This window comes from Echeneis naucrates, chromosome 12 (assembly GCF_900963305.1).
Source record: "Echeneis naucrates chromosome 12, fEcheNa1.1, whole genome shotgun sequence".
NCBI classification, from domain to species: Eukaryota; Metazoa; Chordata; class Actinopteri; order Carangiformes; family Echeneidae; genus Echeneis; species Echeneis naucrates.
Window position 1 is genome coordinate 5,796,119 of NC_042522.1, and position 23,879 is coordinate 5,819,997.

Genomic DNA, 23,879 nt, shown 5'->3' on the forward strand with positions numbered 1-23,879 from the left:
TCCCGTCGCCATTTTTCGGTCTCGTACTCGCACTTCTGCTGGTTCGGACGAGGGGGGGGGGACGGCGAGCAGGAATAAGGGAAAGTATAAAATATCGAATCTTTAAGACCGGGGAGCACCTCGTGAGCCGTCGAGAATGCACGCGAGAGCGACGGCCTAACGACCGGGCTCCTGACATGCACGCGCAGGAGACGAGCCGTTGCCTTGAAATCATTTTGTGTGTGAAGACGTGTTGCGGGCCGCCATTTTTTTGCCGTGCTGCCTCAAAAGTCTGCTCTGACTCGAGAAAAGGATTCAAAAACGCATTTCTATGACCTGTGCCTTACCGTGAGATCAAGAAGACAACGACTAATCATTTCTGCTTCCGACCTGCGGCGACTGGCAACATTTTTTTTTTTTGCAGACATGAGGTTATATCAGGTAGAAAACTGAGGCCACCTTTTCATTTTTTTAACTGACACTGAGTGGGGGAGATAAATTATTAGAAGAGAAGCCGTGTGTTTTCTCGGAAAGCGGAACGAAAAGGGGAAGCTTCATTGATCATTTGCTGCTTGGGCCTCGGTCGATGTTTGTAAGTTGTGGTTGTTGTTTTTTTTTTCCCTCCCCTCCTATTTTGGCCGCTCAAACAATCACTCAGCCATTGACTGCTGAGCACAGGAACCACATTATGCTCCAAAGTTGGATCAAGCCAGTCGCAACCTGTCTCTGAAAACGTCAGGTTGTTTTTGTTGTTGTTTTTAAATTGTTGTACATAAATGTTATCCGGAGCCTCTGGCGTTTGTGCAGAAATCACTCGAAAACCTCGCAGGGCGACGCATGCCCTGCCCTGCATCTTCCAAATCCTCCAGTTTGCTGTGATTGGCTAACTCCAACACGCACACTCGTTTTAACTTATTGTGCATCCTGTTTTGTTTAGGGTTTTTTTTTCCCTCTTCTTATTTGTAGACTTATACTAACTTATTGGTTTTGGAATAGAAATGTCTGCTCGGTTTGATTCGTCTGATCGGTCCGCCTGGTATTTTGGACCAGTGTCACGACAGGAGGCACAGAATAGGTTACAAGGACAGAGACATGGCATGTTCCTTGTTCGAGACTCGTCGACCTGCCCCGGCGACTACGTCCTCTCAGTGTCGGAAAACTCCAAAGTGTCTCATTATATTATCAACTCGTTACCGAGCAAGAGGTTTAAAATAGGCGACCAAGAATTTGAGCACCTCCCTGCTCTCCTGGAGTTCTACAAAATCCACTACCTGGACACGACTACTCTGATAGAGCCGGCACCCAGGTATGGAAGTCACTCCTGCACCCACCAACACTAATGTAGATGACAGAGGACACACACGCACACACCATGACAAAATCCTGGTGTCATTGACGTCCATGTGCTATTTAAGACTTGGTGATCTGGGTTAACTGGGCTGTCTGTTTTTAGCAGAACTAGCCCACTTTTCAGCAAGACTACAGTGCCCTGCAGTCACTCCTCCGAGCTTTAGCTTTGCCAATACAATCAAACTGCCAGAATACTATTTTGTTGAAGGCCTTGGGGTGTCCAGAGACATCAGGTTGGAAACACAAAACAGTCACCAGCCAAGATGCTGATAGATACTGAAGTCTGGTTTGTACATTTGTGCATTCTAATAGCAATGTTTGTTTAAATACAGCCCCAACTTTAACCAGATAGGAGCACTCAACCTGTTCAGTGTTTATACGTATTGTAGTCTTTTTATAGGCATCAGTATGAGCGTTTTTTCCCCCATACCTTAGACCTAGGCATTGGAAATGAAAAATTGTGATTCGTTTATTTTTAATGAATATTGTAACCCGTAAATAGATATATTTATACATGCTCCCGGAGAAGCACATGTAGGTCACTTTTGCACAAATGTAAGTGGCAAGTTTCATCCAGATTTTGTTCATTAGCATTTAACAAACGTGATGCTTGAAGAAAACCTCTCACTGTGGGCATATATTGCAGTTATATCCTGTTGTAATGGTATTTATTATATTGCTTTTCTCTACTTCCTTATTGTAATCTCCTCAGGTACCCAAACACAGTGAGTGGTCCCATCCAGCCCATGAGTGGCCCAGAGGAGAACCTGGAGTATGTGCGAACTCTATACGACTTCACTGGCAGTGATGCAGAGGACCTTCCCTTCAAAAAGGGAGAGATCCTTATCATTCTAGATAAGCCAGAGGAGCAGTGGTGGAGTGCCAAGAGTAAAGAGGGGCGTGTCGGGATGATCCCTGTGCCCTACGTAGAGAAAGTGGTACGACCCTCATCTCACTCTGGCCAGCCTTCTCATGGATCTCGCAACTCCAACAGCTATGGGATCCCTGAGCCTTCCCATGCCCTCGTTCATGCCTATGCTCAGCCCCAGACACCATCGCCATTACCCCCAGGCACACCTGGAGCAGTTATCAGCCCTTTACCGTCCATTCAGAATGGCCCTGTCATGGCTAAGGCCATCCAAAGACGAGTCCCGTGTGCCTATGATAAAACAGCTCTTGCTCTAGAGGTATTGTAAAATGCATTTTATCTCAGTGTTACTTTTGTTTGTTATCTTTATCTCTCCTGGTATCCCCCCTTGCTTTTCTTGGGGACCACACTAACGTCACCAAGTATTCACAATGATGTTTTAATGAATTGCTGTTTTTGTTAGAGCTGAGGTTGTTTAGTCTGTTTGAAACTGCACTCATTAGTTGAAGGGTATCGCCATGCTGCACATTTTTATATGCAGCATGGATCTGGGATACAATTCGCTGCTGTGTACTCAGCTTTAAGATACACTGTCTTATCACACCTTTTTGTTTCAAAATTTCTTCAGAAATAGCCAAAATGAAGCTGTGTCTGATTTCTTTCTTTAAATAAGACACTTTGGGTACAGCTTAGCCTTGCCTTCACAATGAATTGTGTAAAATTCAATATCATTTAAATTTTGCAAGTTTAGCCTTTAGTGACAATATTGCTGAAGATGACTGGGATTGAAAGATTACCTTAGCCCGCAAATTACATCATGTCAGATTTCTAGTGTTAAGGGCTGCTGACTTTACTTACCCCTAGTTTACAGGACATTTTGTTGTGGATAGAGCTAAACAATCAATCAGAAATAATGTGATTATCTCTCATTGTTCTTTATTTTTGATGTATATAACCTTCTGTGCATGTCTCAGATGAAAACTTCACACCTTAAACTCAACAGTTCTAGCTCTGCAAAAGCATTAGTCATGATATGGTGAGAAGAGACCAGTGCTGCTAAGAGGCTTACCACAGAATTTTTGATGGTTTAATGTGTGAATGTGTCCTCCTTCAGTGTTCGTACAACAGCAGCTGCTTTGGTCGTCTAGTGGTTTGTTGTTGGGGAGAGGGGCCTTAGATGGCCTGGCTTTCAGTCCTTTTCCTATTTTCTTTTCTGTTGATTCTCAAAATATGCAAATCAAGCATACTTTGGGATTTTTCTTTTTACCCCGACTTGTTACTCTGAGCACTGGCTGCATGCTGGTGTTGTAGCGTTGTCATGAATGATTGTAAGCTTCCTTAGATTTGTAGAGGGAGGAGGTGTTGGAGATCTGTGTTGAATGAGTATTTACATTTTCAATTTCTCATTAAACACTTGTATCCAAAGTGATTTAAAAGTCAGAGACGATGCCAAAAGTTCAGTTGGAGAATGTGATTTAACTTCAGATTTCTACACATTTTAGTAATAAAGTTCAATATTTGACCCCAGTGATTAATTTGTTCTAGCAATGTGGCATTAAAATTGAAAATACTCTTTCCGTTGTAGACCAAGCCCCTTTTCTACTGGCTGTTTAGCTCAGCTCAATCTTCTTACGAGCTAGCTGCTATTTGTGAGCTACAAATGCATTGAAAGCTGTGTTGCATTTCTCAGCAGCACTCTCTGGCTTATACAAATTGGCTCTGACTCTGGTAACATGTTGAAGCATGTGATTGAAATGCTCAGTGTGCACTTTATATTTATAGTGGTTCTCAAAAAAGCTCAGACTGAGCTGCAGTGACGCTGTCAGAGGAGAAATGAAAATGAAAGGTATCTTAGTTTACATCTACAACCATTCACTGGCATCACAGTGCAGCTATAGTACATAGTAATCCAGGCTGTTGCTGCTAGGTAGAGTGAAACACTTGTCCTTGCTGCTTATAGCGAAATAAGGGTCTGGATGTGGAACATAAGCAAACCGGGTTAATGGTATTGTGAAGGTTAGACAGTTTTCCTCTTCTAACACTAGTTCTACCGTCTTTGGTGCCTTGCTTTTTAATAAATGAAAAGTGATAACGCCCAACTCATGAGATGCTTTGTGGCTCATTCAGACTGGCTCTGCGGTGTGAAAATGTCAGTCTGCCTGTGTCAGCATCGATCACTGCACCTCACCTTATTTGACAGATGCAATGAGTAGAGACAACATTTTCTCCAACTTTCAATTGATCCATCCTCACAAATCTCTTATGCAAGCCAACTAGCATGATAGCAGAAACTGAAACTAAGCAGTTTTAGGCCCTTCAGTTACGGTGTTCTGAGTCAACAGTAAAGCATTGAAAGTTAGTTACTAACTGGAGAATGAATGGCTAAAACACAAAAGAATGAACTAATATATTAATTATCTTTGAGTAGACCCACATCATACATGTCCCCCAGTCAAAACCATTGAAAACTTGTTCACAATCAACTTCTTATTCCCGAGCTTCTAAAATACAGGCTCACATGTGTAAACACAAGCCATTTCCACAGCAGCTGCTCCTAAACATCCTCTGTTATTCCTGATGGTCCTCCAAGATGGTGTGCAAGAAGTGTGTTTGGACTCATTGAGACAGTTTGTATTAGAGCAGGGCGCCTATATCAAACCCAATCGATTTAATCTTCATTTTTAGCTTTTAGTCTCAGCAATCTGATAATTAAAAAAAAAAATCCGACAAAATCTCATAATCTGTTCTCAACACTTGAGCATAATGCTGCATAGAAATGACGACATGAGCCCCGATAGTGATTCTGGCTGAGCTGCTGTGAATTTAAGAGGCATTTTGCCTCTTTTTCAGCATTTCCAGACCCATGTTTTTACACCTCAAATGTGCAGCTATTGTGTAATCTGTCTGAACTTCCATATTTTGCCAATCCTGTGATCAGATGTGTCCTTTTGCAATAGTTCTGGGCTGATGCTGTTCTGGCAACAGACACAAAACAAGATGGTAGGAAGAAGCTAAAGAACAAGTGTGGTGCCAACACCATTGTTTTTCCTCGCACATTGCTGACAATGGAGGATTGTTGTTTATTTGCATCAAGTTTTGTTTTTCAAGTAATTTATTTGAAAGAACAATATTTTCTTTTTATAGATAGTTACAGTGTAAACATCTTCAGAAAATTAAGATAGTTTTGTATATGGCTCTTAGTTCTTTTTTTATTTCATTGATCACCCCCCCCCCCCATCTAATCTTTTCCAAGGAAATTATATGATTTGGTCTTGTGCATCTTAAGCTTTATACTCACTTTGGATTTCTAGCAAATAGCAAGATATTCTGTCAGTGCCTTACTTGAATACTGACACTACTAGTGTCTGGTGCTTTTCAGTATTTCCCCCAACTCTGTTCCAAAAGAAAAAATTAAATATATGATGGTTCCTGCTTCTGACACCATCTCTCTTTCGATCAAGGTTAAGGCTCTAATACTTGCAGGGTACAAATGGACAGAGGAAAGTTAGATGCTTCAGAAACAGGGTTTAGATTGCTGGATCCTTTTGCTTGATGTTTTAATTGCAACTATCAAAGAATAAAGATGCTGCTGTGTTTGTATGTGGGTTGTGTTTAGTCTTTTGGTGACTAGCAAATACATAATATAAACATCTATATGTATTTTTTTATTTTTATTTTTTCCATGCACTGTCATGCAGGTATAATCACTACTCTCCTCAGATGCCTTTTGTTCCCCACTTCCCTTTTTTTTCTTCAGACAGGAATACAACAACTCTTACTCTGTCACATCTGTTTTTGTTGGATTATACGTCCATTGTTTTCCTGCAACAATTCAAATGTTGATGCATTCGGACTAATCTTGCAGCCATTTTAATGTTTTAATGTTTTCAATAAAAACTTTTTGAAGGTAATCCATAACTTTCAGTAACTACAATAATATTAAGCAATCAGTGTTAGAATTACTGACAGAATAAAGCCACAAGAAACCCTAGAAAGCTTTACTGGGGAAAAAAGTTAGCTGAAACCTAGTATTTCCTGTGGTATTTTTGCTTTACTGTTCTAAAACTTGCTTTGCACTGAAAACACATACCTTACCACGTCTCGTCTTGTCCCTTCTATCTGTGTCTGCCTTAGGCTCATAACTGTTCATGGCTTACAGCAAAAAGTTTTGTATAGTGGCTATTTTGGGCTCTCTGGGGCTGAAGAAGCAGAAGCTCTGAGTCATTATTTAGCTCAGAGACAGGCAGTCCCCCTCAAATGAAAATCGGGCTGTCGCCTCTATATTTTAGATTGAGGGATTTTTATTGCTCTGTGCTTGTCTGCTTTTTATTTCTGCTTTCATAATTGTTAGATATGACTTTAACATTTTTTTCTTACCCAGTTTTCCCCAGCTGTACAGTTGACAAGTGTGCTTTCATAGTGATAAACCTTTTTTTAATTATTATTTTATGTAATGAGTTCACGACTTCAAAATAGAAATTCTCACTTAACTGTAAAAAGAAGATGACTAAATGCTTTTTAAACAAGCCATTGACAGACTGATTTCACAAAAGCTGCCATTCTTATCATTCCAGAGTGGCATAAAGGATTACTGTTACAGATGATGTCTAGGAGTGGTTGACCTTGAGGTTTCATTCTGAACTTAAGGAGAGAAGTGGTGCCCTCACATTTACATTTCAATCATGATTTTCATGGTAGAAAGAATTTCCCCTCTAATCCTGATAAAGAACATATGGCTTTAACAGATTGGGGTCGCCTTTAATGTCACAAACCCATCTGAGCGACAGCTCTGTGCTCTTCTGTCATCTTTGTAAACCAAGGTGAAACACACATTGAGAAATTGAGTTATAAAAGTGGGCCATAATATTTCAGTTGTGGAAGTCATGGGTGTATTCTTACTGTTTGGAGACGGTTTTAGAATGAATATCTTAGCACAAACCATGTGCTAAGAACATTTCACTTTTTTCCCCAGGCCTTAAGAAATGTTGACTCTTAAAAGCAGTGTGGAATAGGACTTAATCACCATCTTAAAATTCAAATTAACTTTTGCCCACTGTCGAGTAATTACATAACATCTTTGCTTTAGTGATTATGTCGTAGAAAAGTAAAGTGATACTATTACATGTTTGAAATGGTGGTTTCAGGGTGAGTGTGTTTGTGTGTGAATTTTGGTTTTGCACAAGTGTGACGTGGGCTTTTTGAGTTGACGACATGGCCAGCTAAAAATAGTTTCTGTACTAATGCACTCTAAGGTGTAAACTTTACTTAAGTGCCCTTTCTGTAACTCAGCTTCTTGTCCCTTTTTTCCTCAGGTTGGTGATATCGTCAAGGTTACACGGATGAACATCAGCGGTCAGTGGGAGGGAGAGGTGAACGGACGGCGGGGTCTATTTCCATTCACCCATGTCAAAATCATAGACCCCCAGAATCCGGATGAGAGTGACTGAGCTTTGACTGGAGCCTCTCAGCAGTATCCAAATCTGCTGGCTGTCTTCAACTTTCCCGCCAGTGTCACCATGGTTACGTGCTTGCCTGCTTGGGGCTGTACCATGATTGCGACCCCTCTGTTGTTGCCAACTGTTGCAAGGCTTTCTGACTGTTTACAGCTTTGGACAGCAGATCCAAACTAAAACCTGACCCCACCTCTGCCGGTTCCCTTTCCCATGTCTTGGTTCCAGGCTGGGCAGTGTTTTTGCATAGTGTCCTTCTCATTTCCAGATCACTGGCCATCTAAGTGTGTGTGTGTGTGTGTGTGTGTGTGTGTGTTTTGGGGGGCGGGGGGTGTATATGAATGTATAAGTGCGTGTGTGTGTGTGTGCGCTCAAAATTGATATTAGTTAACCTGTCTGGGGTTTTTTTTTGTCTCAAGTCTGGGGGACTTGAGAGAGTGTTGATGCATTTGTTTTTGTTGATGTGAGGATATTTGTACGAAATAGAGAAGAACAATGCCCGTATGGATGTGGGAGAGCACTGAGGCTATGGGGAGCTAACCTGCCAGTCAAATAACATTTATTCAAACAATCAAGTCATATTTGTTCCCTAACCATCACACAAGCACATGCACATACACACACACTTACTAGCCATGAGGTATTCAGGTTGACAGTTCTTTTTCATGCATATGATGTGTGACTGGAATCATGAGAAAGCAGGAAGATGATTCTGTAGAAGATCTTGTAACTTGACATTATAGATTCCATAATCCTATTGAACCTGGCACAGGTCTGGCTGATGTTTATTTATCTCAAGACATGTGTGATTTAATATGTTTTATTTGTGCCACATGATGAACAAATTTTATTTTTTTTTTTTTGTGACATGGAGAAGAATTTTGCATGTCCACTTGGTACCTCTCGTCACTTTCTTTTTTTTTTTTTTAATTAAAAGTACATTGCTTAGAGATTGGCAGGTTCTTAGTGCCATCAGCACCAAGCAGTAGAGAATATATTCCCACTTTTTGCATAGGCGTGCCAAGCTTCAAACAAGCTCCCAAAAACCCAATTAGCAACAGCAGTACCCCTGGCCAGCACTTCCCTTGAGCATCTGACCACATGGCTAGCTAAAACACAGTGTGGGCACTCTGACCAAAAGCCACTGAGGTGAGAAGCTACACTTTCAGTGGAGTAATCCAGGAAGAGGGGAAATGTCTTAGCAAGCCAATGAAATCCCATTAATGCCTTCGTCAGAGAGTAAGATAAATGCATTTTATATTGCATGCAGTCCCCTCTCTAACCTTAACTGTTTATTGTGACATTACTCCTGCCAATTTAGGAATCCAACCTGTGCACAATGTTTGACTTTTTATGCCGACAGACTCTTATCAGAAAGTGGAAAAGCATCTTTGTTCATACTGTGCTGCAACCGATTCTTTTTGAGCAGTAGGAGTTGAGGATTAAACAGTTGTACAAACAGTTATGACCTCTAGATTTCTGCTGTAAAAATGAACAATTTTGCTCACTTGTATCCCCGCCTAGTGCTCCCAGTTCAAATCAAGGCTCAGACATTGAAAATATTGTGCAGCTTTTAGTTGTACCCCCCCCCCCCCCCCCCCTTTTTTTTTTTTTTTTTTTTTTGTAGTTTATCAATTCAAGCATTTTTGTTCAAATGAGTGATACTATTAAACAAAAGTACCTAAGGTGACATTTACAAAAGGGAAAAAAAATGCCTGCTGGTTGCCTATGTGCATGACCTCTTGGCTGGGGAGATGGTTTTACCCAGCCAAATGCTGCTTTATGTCATTTACTTCTTGGATTACTTATTTGTTTTACTTTAATCCCTTCTGGCCTGTGCCAACAGATCAGTGTGGGTTTTCCTCATGAAACATAATGAAATCTACTAATTAAGCAATATGCCCTGATTAGTTTTTTTTCCCCTTCTTCTCGAGGTTAACTCACCTTTCTTGTGCTTCTGATTTTCTTCTTAATTTTTTTTTATTTTTATTTTTTGTGTGTAATGGCATTAACAGTATTACTGTGCTCTCTTCTCATATTCTAGGAAAGCCTGTCTTTTACTTAAGAATTGAAAATTGTGCCTTTTATTTTCTTATACCATTTACATGTGTTAATATTTCCCATGGTTAACACCTGTGCTGGTATTGACCCTTTATGTACAGAACAAGTAAATAAAATTTACGTCTACTTCTTTAAGTTTCCCTGGTGTGTGTCCTCTGTGTGCCTGTTGTCTTTTGAACACAGATGGGAGGGTGTGGACGTGTTTGCTGCAGCCTGGCATCACAGGTTGTGTATCTGGAGCACAGTAGAGTTGCTCTTGCTCTAATTTTTGACAGCTCCAGTTTTGATTCTGGCTGCGCCCAGGAGAAAGGAAGCAATTATTGAATTTTAATGAAGTACTAATAAAAGAACGTCAGCTGACCTAGAGATGAGGAATGGAAAACTTTTCAAGGGCAAAGTTTCAGATGGACATGGCCTGGGACTGTTTGTTCAGCACTTTTCAAACCAGGAACAAATAAGCATGAACCAAAAGCTTCTGGAAACGATAGTAAATGTGATGTCGTCTTCTGCAATTGAAAGTGATCTGTGCAGCATGTGGGAAAACGAGGGGTCTGTTGAATGTAGAATTCTTGCCGCCAACCTTCACTCACTCCCAACCACTGCGACTCAACTGAATCATCTACAAATGTAATGGATGATGGAACTGTTTCCATGTACCCCACCATGATGTTAAATGTGGAGCAACCCTAACCATAGTCACATGCATAAACTTTATAAAGCGGGCTGTTGAAGTAAATCTATCTCTGAATTTTGAACACTAAAATGAGTGAAAACGTTCTCCAAGTGGTATCTAAAATAGTGTTAAAATTTATTATTGGCACTGTCCTCTGTACACAAGACAATCGCAGACCAGGCTCTTGTTCAGTGTTTCCCTGACAGTGGAAAAAGCTCCCTAATCAGAGCAGGGGTGTCCCTCTATCTTCAAAAATCTCATCTCAGAACTTGTCTTTTCAGAGAGCACTTCTATCAGAACGAACAACCTAACATGCCTTACTAATTGAACTTCATCACTTGAGCTCCTCACAACAGGACAAGAGGATAAATGCTCGTGTCAGCTGTGCGCTGTCTTGCTTTTGGTCTGCGATAGGTGATGGCTGTAGTGGCAGTGACCATAATGAATCAAGCTGAGTTGAGGCTGACCTTCTTTGTGAATATGTAGAGAACTTATACAGCATCTGTGTTTAAAAAAAAAAAAGATAGTCATTTTTTTTATTTGTGAATAAGTTGATTAATAAGTTAAAGTGATTTTAGAGCTGCAGCTTTCACACAGAAAAATCAGATTTCAGCTCTTGTGAGACTAACCAGAACTGTAAAAATAAATGTGATGTCTATAATCTACTGATATTAGTTTACAAGTTGCCACCAGTCAACTGCTGAGTGTTTTTTATCCAACATTTGTTTGTACCTAGGGGAGATGTTGAGTAAACATGCGACTGGGCACGGACAGATTAAAGACCCTGCCACGCCTCCTGTGTCCTGTGTGACCGCTACGCTGAAAGGATGCGTTCGTGTTGTTTATGCTGTTTGTACTTCTCTTCAGTGGTTTTTCACCTCTTCCTCAGTTTAATGTGTTCCCTGACTTTAAAACTAGTAATGAACAAGATTGAAAACTGCCCATAGACTTGGTAAAGAAGCAGAGAGTCCTTTTGTTTTATCTGTAAAAATGACAGTAAAAAAAAAAAAAAGTCTTACTAAAATGTAAATTTGTGAAACTGGAAGAACAGTGTCATGATTCTCAACTGAATAAGAAATACTAAAAATCCCTTCAAAGGGAGTCTTGTAGCCTTGGGCCTGTTATCATTGGAAGCTTGTTTTTGGTTTGAACTATGATGGATTAATCAGCATTTTAACAGACAGCCGGGCTTAATGTGTCATCTACACAATTTATAATACTAATATGAGTAGTTATATACAATTCTTCTAATAAGTCTACCCAAACAACTTTTTGTAACAAAACAAACAAATGTTTAGTTTGGTCTTTGGTTAAATCCGTCACTAAATGCTGACATGCCCTTTGGTGCTGATATGATAACTCAAGCACACTGATCGACCCCATCTGTGCTCTATTATTCATTTTATATAGAGGTGAAATGATCCAGGTTGAGCTAAATAGGTGACCCAGACAACCAAATCTACTTCAGGAAGACAGGGAGGTTAACAGGAGCCACCCTGTTATCACATTCAATTCATAAATTCATGACATTGCTTCTCTCAAGCCACAAGACTTTTTGATACTGATATTAAAATCGTGCAGTACACAGAAGCATGTCAGTGGATGTGCTTAAGAAAATTCTTTTGCAGCGTGTGCTCCCTGAAGCTTTATAAATGTCCCACATATCACTTCTGTCTCTCTCGTAAAACATTTACAGCACAGACGCTCCTGCCTTCTGCTGGGGAAACTATGCCAGACTGTGATGGTAATTCGACACTAGCTGACTGTCACTGCTTTATCAGGTCAGTCTAAATGCTCTAGGACAGCTTCTTACTACTCCATCATCCCTGCTCTTTTTCCTGCATAAATATGCTGCTGTTATATAATTCTGCTGTTCAGAAGATTCCTATCAAGCTGAAAAATAGGTGTTTGGTTTTTAGGTGCTGTCGTTATGCAGGGTAATGTGTTCATGTGTAGATATGCTTGCACCTTTGCAGGCAAATAGGAACCATGGATCAACAATAATAAGCCATGTTAGCTACATGAGTCAGGTCAGTTGACAATGTTGATCAATAGGTTTGGTCACCTGGTTTGGTAATCCTCATGAAGCTGCTAGTGCGCCTGTTAATTGTTTAATGAACCTCTTGTTATACAGCTTGATTTATTGTGCTTTGTATTTCCTCGGCATCTAAACACTAACACAATCTTATCACCTTTGATGACTTAAGATGGTTTTCTTCTTATTTAGTTTTTTGCCAAGTTAAAATTTAGAAAAACATTTGCAGTGCATTAAATTCTTTTCCACAATTTTATGCTGTACAGTTTTTGCAATTTCAAATGTCAACTTTTGCATAAAATATGATACCTACGTATTGTACCTAGACAGTTTTATTAAGTCTGTTTGAGGACAAATGGGTTTCTTTTTATTATAACTCCAGATTTAAATTTCTGTTATTTCCCCTGACTGGCAACAAGACAATATATATGTCTCACAGACCGTATCTATTTATAAAAGATAACTCGGAAGCTCAAGTTGAAGAAGCACGTTTGTGACCAGGAATATATAGATATATATAAAAAAGGGAAAAATAAACCTCTCCTTGAAAAGAATATGGGCTTTGGCCATGTCAGACACCTCATACATTATAAGGTCCTGAAAATACAAGAAACTGTACACATTTACACTTTGAACATGCGGGAGTGACCTATCTGGAAGTTGCTGATCTTCTAAACATTTCTTAATTTTCCAATGTTTTGGTAATTTTAGGCTTCATTAATAATGTCACTGTCGCAAAGGGGTCAAAGTTCACCAACAGGAGTATGAGAACAGCGGGTACTGGCTCCAGTCTGCTGCATTGGAGTGGCGGTGGTGGTCGGTGTGATGTCGGCTGCCATGTTCCACTGTGGCAAGTGACTGAGGTGGAGGATGATGTAGATGAGCTGCATCTAAATCATTGGCGGGGAATGGAAATCTGGCATAGTCCACAGATCTGGAGAAAAGAAAGTGATTGAGATTTTGGCTTCATTGTCTGGCATAATCATGCAACAAGTCCATTCATCTTATCATTTGTTTAGCTGTGCTGAAACTCATTGGATTTTATCTCAGCTGAAGTATCAAACCTGTATGGTTGGTATGCCACGGATGCAGGCACCATCTGTTCTTCACAGCTGTAGTCGTACTCGAGCAGCTCCAGGGGCTCAGTGTGAAGGCTCTCAGATGCATCCTGCTCCAGAGACCAGGCTGAATGGTTGCCCCCCTTCACTGGCAATAACGCAGAGACCTGGGTCTTCTCTGACAGCACTGAGTTAGTAGTAGAGGGCATCCTCTGCAGGCCTGGGAAGGAAATGCATCGTTCAATAGGAAGAACACGAGTGTCAGACAATCTCACCATGACTTAAAATTAGGCCAAAAAATTAAAATCTGCTGCCATAGAAGCTCTATAGGTTAAAACTTACCTGGAGGGCTACTACACATAGGTTTACTACTGAGTGAGGCTCTCTTTGCTGGAGGGCTTCTATTTGAACGACACCTAAAAAAACCCAAAAAAAACCATCAATCATTTAGTATGATTCTTATACAAAAAAAAAAACCTTCAGTAGTAAAAAAGTACAGTCACACGCAAACAATGAATGTATTTCTTTCATTTGGTTTAGCTGACAAAATTAACTTCCACGCAACAAATGAATTGCTTATGACGATAATGAAATTCTTACCTTTTACTATGGGAATGCGTCCCTCCCTCTCTGAATCCTTTCGCAAAAGGGTTATGGTCAATCTTCAATTTTGTGATCTCAAAACGAAAAAGAAAATTTATTTGTCAAAGGTCTGGATATAGCAGTAATGTTTTTTCAGTTAAATATGAGTACCACCTCCTTTTAAAGATGTTTGTAAGACGTTTGTAGGCTTGTACCTTTGGGTTTTGGTATGCGGTGACTGCAGTGAAGGTTGTCTCTGGGAAGGAGAAAGTCTGAAAGGGGCCCCAGCGGACAGTGTAAGGACTGTCTGCCTGTATCACATGAAACCTGGGGTAGTAGCGATGCATGGAGTGCAGGATGATCTGATGAGCAAAAAGCACAGAGTGAGTTAAGTCAAAGGTAAATGTAGCAGAGTAAATTTTGTTCAGAAACCATACGGTGGTGTCTTACATGGCCGTGCTGATCAAAGTGGTTATTGGTGAGCTTCACTTTGAGGAAAGACAATGACTGTTTCATCCAGTGACTTCCTGTGGCAGGGGAGTCGGGGTGCATGTAAGTCCGACATGGGGGCTGGGGCTCTGCCTTCCCCGCGACCTCCCACTGCTCCTTTTTCCACTGCAGAGAAATGAGGTTTGGAGGGATTGTTTAATGGTATGAAAAGGTGAGACCTCACACATAATCAAATCTGTTTGTGTGAAACATGAAAGCAATCTTTTCTTTTTTGGGGGGGAAATGCAAGCAAGCAGCTGTACGTATGCATAATATCAACTGCATGATATTCTTTATATTACAGTCTACAGGAGGGTTTTTGATTATCTGCTCACTTATTCTGATGGGATTCTTTTTAGGAAAATTGGAACCTCTCAGAGCTCTGCTACAGTACTTTGCATTCATTGTTTTAAAGTGCGTGCTAAAGGCCATATCTATGACCAAATGGGCCAAATCAGTTGAGTGCCGTTGTACCATTGAGTGTATGGCTGGCCGACTGCTCCTCTTTCAATGATTGTGAATGAGGAGGGATGCTAATTGATTGGGCCTCCAGCTGAGAGTGCACAAACAGGAAGCACTGAAAGGCTTTGATATGCAGCGGTGCAGGCCAGAGTGGGCAGACCCATGTCTGGCTGCAGACTGCCTCATTTTACATTCTGCTTTTAACCCCCCCCCCCCCCCCCCAAAAAAAGAGCAACGGCAGAGGAAAGTGAAAAACCCCCTATTGCATAATCGTGTTGTGTCTGAAGGGATGATCACAGTGTGTTGCATATTCATTTACCCTGTATTTGAAGCTGTCTACAGGAACCATATCCATCATGATGACGTAATTGGCAAAAGGTTGGAGACCAGCGAGACTGATGCTGCAGTGAGGAAACATTCTCCTGAAGTACATGGGCACAGTCAGGAGTTAGTGAATAACTTTCATAATGCTTGCTAATGGAAACCAAGAGCTGTGTGTGCAGCTGTTATTTTTTTATTTTTTTATTTTTTTTTGGAAAGAAAGAAATGCCCTTTATGTTTAATTCAGTAGCCAACTAACTCTGTCAGCGTTTGTACCTTCCGTGTTTTGTTATAATCATCTCTGTCCCAATGCAGTGAAAAGACTTCCAGAGACTGGAGTTCTCCAGGGTCATCCTAACGCAGCCCTGCTGCTGGGAGTCTGGAGCTGGAGGCGTCCAGGACATGCTTAGATTGGATTTGGGGTCTATGGAGACAATACAAATAAACATGTAGACAGCTCTGCAGCTGCATTCATGCAACACATGGCTTTTACTGCAATTCAGAGTTCACAGTACTGAAAAAGCAGCATCAGTTTCTTTTTGTTACTACAGATAAAAGGTCAGGTTTGCGTTGCACACCCTTATTTTGGCCAGTTTCTGTTCTTCTTTAAATGAACAAATCAACTCTACAAACTAAAACATAGGAAGATTGTGCAATTTGTAGAAAAAAGAAATCTGAAAATAAAACATTTGAAATTGTTCACTACTTCATGGCCAAATGCTATTTGCAAGATGTTATTTACCTCCAGCCTCGTATTTATCTTCAGCACATATCATCTGCTTTTAACATAAGTCAAGTGTCACGTTACTAAACACAGTAAGAATGAGATAAAAACCTACCAGGGAAGTGTTGCATGCTCATTTCATTTGTTGTCGCCACCAACAGCAAACAATGGATCCTTGACGTTTTAAAGTGATGCTTTCAGATGTTGTATCCCTGAAGTCAAATAAGTTAAGGGTCTCTATCCATGAAATGCTTGAACCATGAACTTGATTGGTTACTACGGAAAGGGTGGGGTCTAAATAGCCAGGGGGGTGTGGTCAGGGTAGACTGAAGGGGGCAGGTGAGAATATTGCCGGATTTAGAGGTCTACAGTTTAAATTCTCTAACCATGAGACGGGACCATTGAATAGATGTTGCGTCTTTTTAAAATTAGGCATTTTATAGAGTTGCAGGCTGGGATAATTATCGGTATGATTTTTTTTGTTTTTTAATCCAAAAGAATCTTTAAAAATGATGATCAGTAACATACATACATGTTCTTCCCATCCAATTTGTACAATTAAGCCATCCAGTGACATGAATTCTCCAGTGATCACCCATATGGCAGCCAAACACTTTATGTACCACACCTGAAATGTATAAGAGAATCACTCCCCACTCTCCTCAAGCTGTTCCAAGTTGAAGGCCAGTGAGCAGAATTTCAAAGCACCTGGGGGGATGGAGGAGCAGACAACAAGGCCTCTTCTCAGCAGCTGAGGTTGTGTATTGAGAAAAAGTTGAGAGATTACAGAGGTGAGTGGAGTAGGGGTCTAGCCTTGACAATGAAAAACAATGCTACTAATCCTATGTGGCCATTTGGCCCTGCCTCCCCCTCTGCATGCTACCTTAAGTCCCCTGGGAGGAGAGGGAGCTCTCAGATGGACCCAGCCTTTAGAAGCCCATTCACGTGAAAGACCAACACGAGGGAGGGAAGAGCAGCGGTGCTTTAGTGGAAAAACATTTACAGTGAAATTAAGTAAACCTGAACAAAGTGCTTCCGTAAACCAGACAAACAGTGCAAGATTTAGTCAGAACTGTCTTCGTTGAAGCCAAGAGAACTTTATTTCAACTTAAGTTAACTTTTAGGGGGGAAAAAAGTATAAAAAATGACACCCAAGGCAAAGCTAATATTATTTCAGCTACAAAATACTTGGATTGGTGTAGAGATCATATAGGCTTGATAAAAAGCCAAAGCAGCCTTACATAAAGTATTTGTTATGACAAAGACCTTCAACAGGAGGATAAAATTGTTCACTGACCAGAGATATATGTCTTAAAAATAAGTAAGAATTCAGTGAGCATGTGTCTGGCCTCTAACGTTTCAAATCTGTGGATGAAATGCTTTTTGTGACATTAGTGATGTCAGTAGTGCACGAAACTAGTGGCATGCACAGACTTTCTGAGCATTTCCGACCAAAAAAAAAGTTTAATTTCTGCCCAAAGGCTACAACTTAGTGACATTTGAGCTCACATGCAGGAGCAAGAAGTAGTTTTGAGAGGCCTCAAATTTTTGGCAAATCTTAAGCAGCACAGTCCCAAAGCCCTGCAGATTTACCAGGAGCATATGTCCAATGCGATGTGAGGTCAGACAGTTAAGATTTGACCTTAACGCTTAGGACCAACAGATCTCCGATTTGGGAAGACAGCCAGGCAAGTTAATACTAACTTTCGCCCTTCAATGTTGCTGTGATGCAGCAGTTTTCCGTCAGGAGCTTCTAAAGCACACTCTGCTCAACCGTCAGAACAAACAGACAACAGGCGAAGTTTTATTATCAGGAATATGATGCATTTGTTTTTATTTCTTCTTCCTGTTAGCTCTACTTATAAAGTGTTAGATTAGAGGGTGTGAGGACTGATGCCCTGATTTTGAAAGAAACTATCACATCCTGATGAATCTGCGTTTCAAAGCTATGTAGCCAAGCAGTTCTGTGGTGTGTATACTGGGAAGGTATTATTTACCTACGCAGGATGATTCACCTTTTTGGATTTTTAAGGACTCTTAGCTTAAAAGAGTGACTTCCAGCCACTACGATGTCTTTCCGCTGCAGCTGTAGGCGTGTTTAAACATTTCTCCTTCGCTTAAATCAACTTTGGGCTTGGAGATGGAATTCAGTGTGCTCCTGTCTGTGGCGTAGTCACCTCTGCGGCTATGCTACAAAGTCAAGCTCTTGTAGAGGAGACATTACTCACATCTGCTCCCTCAAATGTTCTTTTAGCAGGATGGGCAGTGCTGTGATGTGAGAGATGTAAGTAAATTGTGGTCAACAACAGATTTGTTTATGCACTCCCTCTTATATCTGAAATTGATCTAACTGTATGAGTGACATTTGGAAACTGATGAGCGATGATACCGCAAAGGTGAGTGTTACCGTGTCGTGCCTGAGTTGCCAGATGCTGTCAGCAGTGTTTTCGACTGCATTACATTTGCTTTGTGTGTTGTTCCTCTTGAATGCATGCTGCTGGAGTAAAAATATCTTATGGCACAGGAAATGCTGTGGTTTCAACAGTTTCATTGAGTTAGGCAACGCTGCAGCTGGAAGATATAGTGCATGACCTCAGTTGGTATGGTTCAGAGGTGCAGCTCTGGGATCCGTTACCTACCTGGATGAAGAGCGATGATGAATGACTGAGTGGGCGGGATGAACAATCTCCTCTGTTTCAAACAACTGCAAATTCTCGGCACCCTTGAGCAAGGCATTTCATTTTCAGGGAAAGGGAGGTGTGCATTTGTGTGGGGAAGGTAAGTTCTCTCTCTTTCACCTACAACCACTTCCAGGGTCTTGGAAAAGCCTCCAACTGTCTGGAAATAAAGCAAAACACTGATCTATTCAGGACACAAAACAAGAATGACCCATAAAGCCAAATCGTTACTGTCTTACGTATTTAACATAAGAAAGATAGAAACATTATATTCCACTGTTTATTATAGCTTTACAGCAACATGTCTATGGTGCTAATATCATTCAACACTGTCTCATAACTGTAGTGCAAAATAATATTTTTTAACCTCAATTAAGTTTCAATAAGGCTCCGATTTGCCAATATTGCCACCTATTGGAGACCTCTGTAAGAACAGAAATCACTGAGAAGTAATTCATTTCACCATTATTCATGATTTACAAAATAATTGCCCTGTGTTGTTCTTTTGTAGGCAAAAGCTCAAATAAGTTGATGTGAAAATGCAGAAGTAAAGGTTCAAGTTCCTACTGAAGTAAAATTAAGTTATACCCAGCATAAAAAATGGAAGCATTCATTCTGCAGAAAAATGTACACGAGCTGCAGATTATTATTAAATCATTATCCTCATCGATTGTTAATACTGATTCTTACCTTTGTGAGCAGAAATTTACACTAGTCAATATATTTGATAGTGTAGTGTACGCAAAACTGGTGCCCCCCTCAAAGGATAACCAGATAAAACTGTGGGGCATGACACAATACTGTTACTACTTCCACTGCTACTACTACTACTAATAATAATGATAATTATAATAATAGCAATGACTTATTATGACTTAATCTGACACAGAAGATGCCTATAAGATTTAGTCATGTCGGATCAAGGACATCTTAACATCCAAAGCAGGAGGGAAAGATTGGCATGGAACGTAATGTAATGAAATGACTTTTTGACCTTCATGCTGAAAAGCATGAAAAATGAAAGAAAATGTAAAAGGAATTGATGGAAATAGAGAAATTAATGAAACGATTAAACAGAAAAATTATAGGAGGAAGAAAGGAGATTAGGTCTGGGCACAACAAAAGAGAATGGAAAGAGACAGGGGAGAGGTTGAGGATGAAAGATGAAAAAAATGCCCCAGGGACTGAACAAAAGAGTGGAAGTGGCAGCTGAAGATTAAAAGGCGCAAGGAAACTGAAAGTCACTTCCTTGTTTGAGAAAGGGGAGATAATAAAGAGATAGGAAGTGCGGATACACTTTAGAGCTGCGTAGGGAGATTTCAGCAGATAAAATCTCCTGAGATCTTTAAACGGCCAGCATGTGAAGTGACCGTGGAGCTAATAAAATCTGATGGCGAGTATAAGGGACACTCAGGGGGGCTGGGCACAGACTTCAGCCAAAGCATCTGAACTAAAGCCCACAGAAGCTTAATGAGATGCCTGGGGAGATCAGAGCTGAGACCCCTGTGGCTACTCCTGCTACCACTGCTGCTCTCAGCTGGCTCAGGGAAGCTGTTTCAAGGAAACCACGAAAACAGCTTTATCCTTCTTCAACCTAGAGTCTTTTTTTTTTTTTTTCTGGCTCCATTACAAAATCTTAGCATGTGGAAGAAGACTGAAATTTACATGGGAAATGTGCGTAAAACCTCAAAGGCAAAGTTTGTCTCTTGTCAGCCGTTGCAAAGAATTAAATTTAAGCCATTCTATGTATGGGGTTCCAATTTTTGTTTTTAATGATAAGTAATAAGACTGATAAAGACATATTAGGCTAATTTAAATAAAATGGCTCATTTCACTCAACTTTGTGAAGGAGTACTGCCCTCCACCAGCAGAGAGCAGCATTGGACTGATAAATGGTAAGTGTGCTGCAGCAAAAACTGTATAATTCCACTCTTCTGCATCTTTACATTTCCACTAAAGAGGCTGTTGAAGTTTTTTTTTAAAAGTAAAAGTGAAAGTACTTTGATTTCATATTAACTTTTAGCGCACCAGAAATTCCCAAGCTCAGAGCAATGAATTGCTGATTTAGCAAAGTTCAGGCATTGTGTCACCTTGTAATTCTAAAAACTCCCAACATTTTTTTACAAGTGAGTTAATTAATTGTAAAATCTCAGTTTAACAGTTTGTAGTCGTGATATAACCCTAAGCATGTGGTTGGACTAAGGCTATGGTTAAAACATACCACATTGGCTCATAGCCATCACACTCTCTCTGAGTGTTGTAATTAGCCTCAGTTTGGTTCACATTGGTCCGACTGATTGGCTCTGGCCGGCCTCCAGGGACTCTGCCGCCCAGACCTTCGGCTGTCTGACCAGCAGTCCATCATATATTCATATAAATTTAGATACACATGTGATTAAACATATCTAAATAAATATATGATAAAATTACTGAATTCGCTCATGTCTGACTGCAGTTACTCACGTTTGTAAAGATACTGAGAGAATTAAATAGCATGAATGCGTGTTTATATCTGGATTGTATGTGCTGAATGCATATGAAGTCCAAATAGGATTGCCATCCTTTGTGTCCTACTGTCCTACCACCAACATTTGGCGGCTCATATAATAATACATTTTGTTTTGGATTTCATTGGTCCAAAAACAGCTACCCCGCATCGTGATTCTTTACAGCATCTCTCATGGCTCAAATGCTTTGCCCTGTTGGGTATTTGGAGGTTTGTGCTGAGTATTTTGCACCTGTGCCAGCTTCAGGAGTCCTGCTTCAGGCTTTTTTAACGTGCATGTGAAAGGCGAAATTTAAAATGGACAGCCACAACAGCTGCTCCTCTCCCTGATGACCAACACCTCCCAGGCTATGAAGAGCTATCCTCAAAGTCTAAACCCTACAAGCACAGACAGTCACAGAAAATGTCCACAGGATATTGGCCGGCAGTAAAAGGAGTGTATAAATCCTCCCGTCTGAGAAAACTTGTATTAGCATGTTACAAACACTGATTAACTCGACCTTTGGTCGTGATAGAGTCGGGCTTTTCTTTGGATAACGCTAATTTTGAGTTCAAATTCAAAGTTCTAAAAACCATTTCTTTGTAAAATGGTAAAAACATTACTCCTATTGTAATTGTAATAACTGTTGTAATAATTCATTCATCTCAGTCACCCGAGTTACCAAGTTCACTTCCAAAACATTGTCATTGTAAAAATGAGAACTCTCAGGTTACAGGGAGACTGGAGGTAATTGGGCGCCATTGGGTGAGGGCAGGGTGCACTCTGAACAGCTCAGCACATGGAAACATACAGAGGTAAACAGCTATTTCCACTTTCCTGTAGCTGCAATTTAGAGTCACCAATTTAGCTAAATGTGCATTACCATGTGCTTTGGCCTGTGGTGTGTGTGTGTGTGTGGGGGGGGGGTACCTGCAAAAGCACAGGGAAAATTTGCAAACACACAAGTGTGAGGCGACATCGCTGACGAGGCTGAGAACTAAAATAATTTGAGGGAGGGGCAGTTTGTTTGTTGGAGGTTGGGGATACCAGAGACACGAAGGTTGCTGAGGGAAACGTTCAAGAACAGAACGCTGTCGATGGTTGACTCAAACAAAGGAAACACTAAATTAAATAAATAAAAATAAAAATCCTCACTCTTCAACTTATCTGGCAGGTCAATGACTGCTAATTCTAACGCTGGCTGTTTAGCAATCACAAAACCTAGAAATCACACCTGTGAAAGTCAGTATGAGGAGTTTCTGCATGAGGAAATTGTTTCCTATCTCCTCTGTGGATTACACACTTGCTGCTAAATTGCTTTCTTATCTTTGCTACTGTCTGTCTTGGGGTGACATTTCATTTTTTCCTATCTCTACATCTGTTTGTCATTACGTTGGTTTTGTTTTGATGGCTGCCATCTCCCCTATTTTCACTTGCTTTGCTTGTTTGTCTCTTACCGTTTTGTCTTTCTGTCTATTACAATAATCTGTCCATTTGTGCCTCCACTCCACTCGGTCTATTCACTCTCACTCTCTCCTCCATCCCACTTCAAGTTCTCAGCTTTGCAAGCAGCTCCTCCAGTCTTTAATATTTTATTCACAGAGCGATTGATTGGTTCTGCCTGGCCCATCTGGAGGCTCAATCAAAGTGAGAGCACAGCATGTCAAGAAGCTCCTTGGATGATGCAACTATTTTATTGCAGGTGCTTGTATCTTTAAAATCACTTTTGTTACTTTCTAAAACACCCCTTATGTCAAAATGAAATATGTAATTAGTCTGTTAATGACATCTTCCTAAACAGAATGCACAGCTATAAAGGGAGCCATTGTGATTTGTTTGCCTGTGGGTGCAGGTGCTCTCTTGGTGGTTGCTGAGCCTCGCCAATTAATTAATACCACTCGAGTGTGTCAAGAAGCGGGAGAAAAACTGCTGCTTTTGGCAGAAATACTGTTTGAGCGACTTTTTAAAATTTTAGACTTCACCTTACCTCAAAATAGCATGAAGTTTTAGGTCTGCACCATTATGGCGGGGATTCATTTGCAGCCTTCGGGTGGAAAAAACCTACAAACACAAAGACCTTTGTAGATATATAAATATTGATTCCAGTTGATGAGTGCGACATTACTTATGTGTGTAATATATTGGAACAGCAAATTTGTGGTGTTGTTGTGATGCATTGTGTGTGTGTGTGTGTGCGTGTGAGAGAGAGAGAGAACTGACAGGCCTGACATCCTGTTGACTTTGATCTCTGGATTAGGCAAATTTCAGTCGGTGAATATTTTTGCATTAGGCAACATCACTATTCTTATTTTTCTTTCCTCAGGAAACATGGGCTGTATAATCCCTGGCCAACACTCGTGTGCGTGTGTGTGTTTTGCTTGTGTGTGCAGTGTAATTGACACAATGGGGTTTACATTTGTGATGAGCAGCGGTGACCGTTACAAGAGAAAACACGCTTAAGAGCATCAGCGAGATGGAGAACATTTCGCAGTTGGTGTCTGCAAGCTGTCATGTTACCTTAATCTGTCTTCAAGCCTGGGAACAATTTCAATGACGCAAAATAATTACACATTCAGCTCTCACAGCTGGAACACTGTGCACTGTAAATAATCTGTCTGATCTGAACTCATATGACCACACTTGGCCAACAGAATCATTCAGAT

At 40.6% G+C, this 23,879-nt stretch overlaps 2 protein-coding genes across 4 annotated transcripts; one reads left to right on the forward strand and one right to left on the reverse strand.

The window, feature by feature from the left end:
• On the forward strand, window positions 1-9,843 carry crkl (v-crk avian sarcoma virus CT10 oncogene homolog-like). 3 transcript variants are annotated; one of them, XM_029516361.1, is made up of 4 exons: window positions 1-1,293; window positions 1,685-1,709; window positions 2,060-2,516; window positions 7,510-9,843. In XM_029516361.1, exons 1-4 carry the CDS (start codon window positions 978-980, stop codon window positions 7,642-7,644), a joined length of 933 nt encoding a protein of 310 aa, XP_029372221.1. In that variant the 5' UTR covers window positions 1-977; the 3' UTR covers window positions 7,645-9,843. The 3 variants fall into 3 exon arrangements, with proteins under 3 accessions (XP_029372221.1, XP_029372222.1, XP_029372220.1); XM_029516362.1 differs by lacking the exon at window positions 1,685-1,709 and having other exon boundaries at window positions 2,056-2,516; XM_029516360.1 differs by lacking the exon at window positions 1,685-1,709 and having other exon boundaries at window positions 1-1,285; window positions 2,042-2,516.
• Window positions 9,844-13,166: 3,323 nt separating this feature from the next.
• Window positions 13,167-15,732, reverse strand: LOC115052343 (T-box-containing protein TBX6L-like). Its single transcript, XM_029516412.1, has 8 exons — window positions 15,605-15,732; window positions 15,327-15,429; window positions 14,507-14,671; window positions 14,272-14,418; window positions 14,075-14,151; window positions 13,817-13,890; window positions 13,481-13,694; window positions 13,167-13,380 (listed from the first exon to the last, which is right to left on the reverse strand). Exons 1-8 carry the CDS (start codon window positions 15,730-15,732, stop codon window positions 13,167-13,169), a joined length of 1,122 nt encoding a protein of 373 aa, XP_029372272.1.
• Window positions 15,733-23,879: the final 8,147 nt, after the last annotated feature.

Excerpts from the sequence above, each read along its gene's own strand:
- crkl (XM_029516361.1), top strand. The coding sequence starts at position 978 with ATGTCTGCTCGGTTTGATTCGTCTGATCGGTCCGCCTGGTATTTTGGA. Across the intron at positions 1,294-1,684 it reads GCCGGCACCCAGGTATGGAA|CACTCAACCTGTTCAGTGTT; the intron begins GTCACTCCTGCA and ends ACCAGATAGGAG. Across the intron at positions 2,517-7,509 it reads AAACAGCTCTTGCTCTAGAG|GTTGGTGATATCGTCAAGGT; the intron begins GTATTGTAAAAT and ends TTTTTTCCTCAG.
- LOC115052343 (XM_029516412.1), bottom strand. The coding sequence starts at position 15,732 with ATGTCCTGGACGCCTCCAGCTCCAGACTCCCAGCAGCAGGGCTGCGTT. Across the intron at positions 13,695-13,816 it reads TATGTGTAGTAGCCCTCCAG|GCCTGCAGAGGATGCCCTCT; the intron begins GTAAGTTTTAAC and ends TTTCCTTCCCAG. Across the intron at positions 13,381-13,480 it reads GTGGCATACCAACCATACAG|CCAAAATCTCAATCACTTTC; the intron begins GTTTGATACTTC and ends CAGACAATGAAG.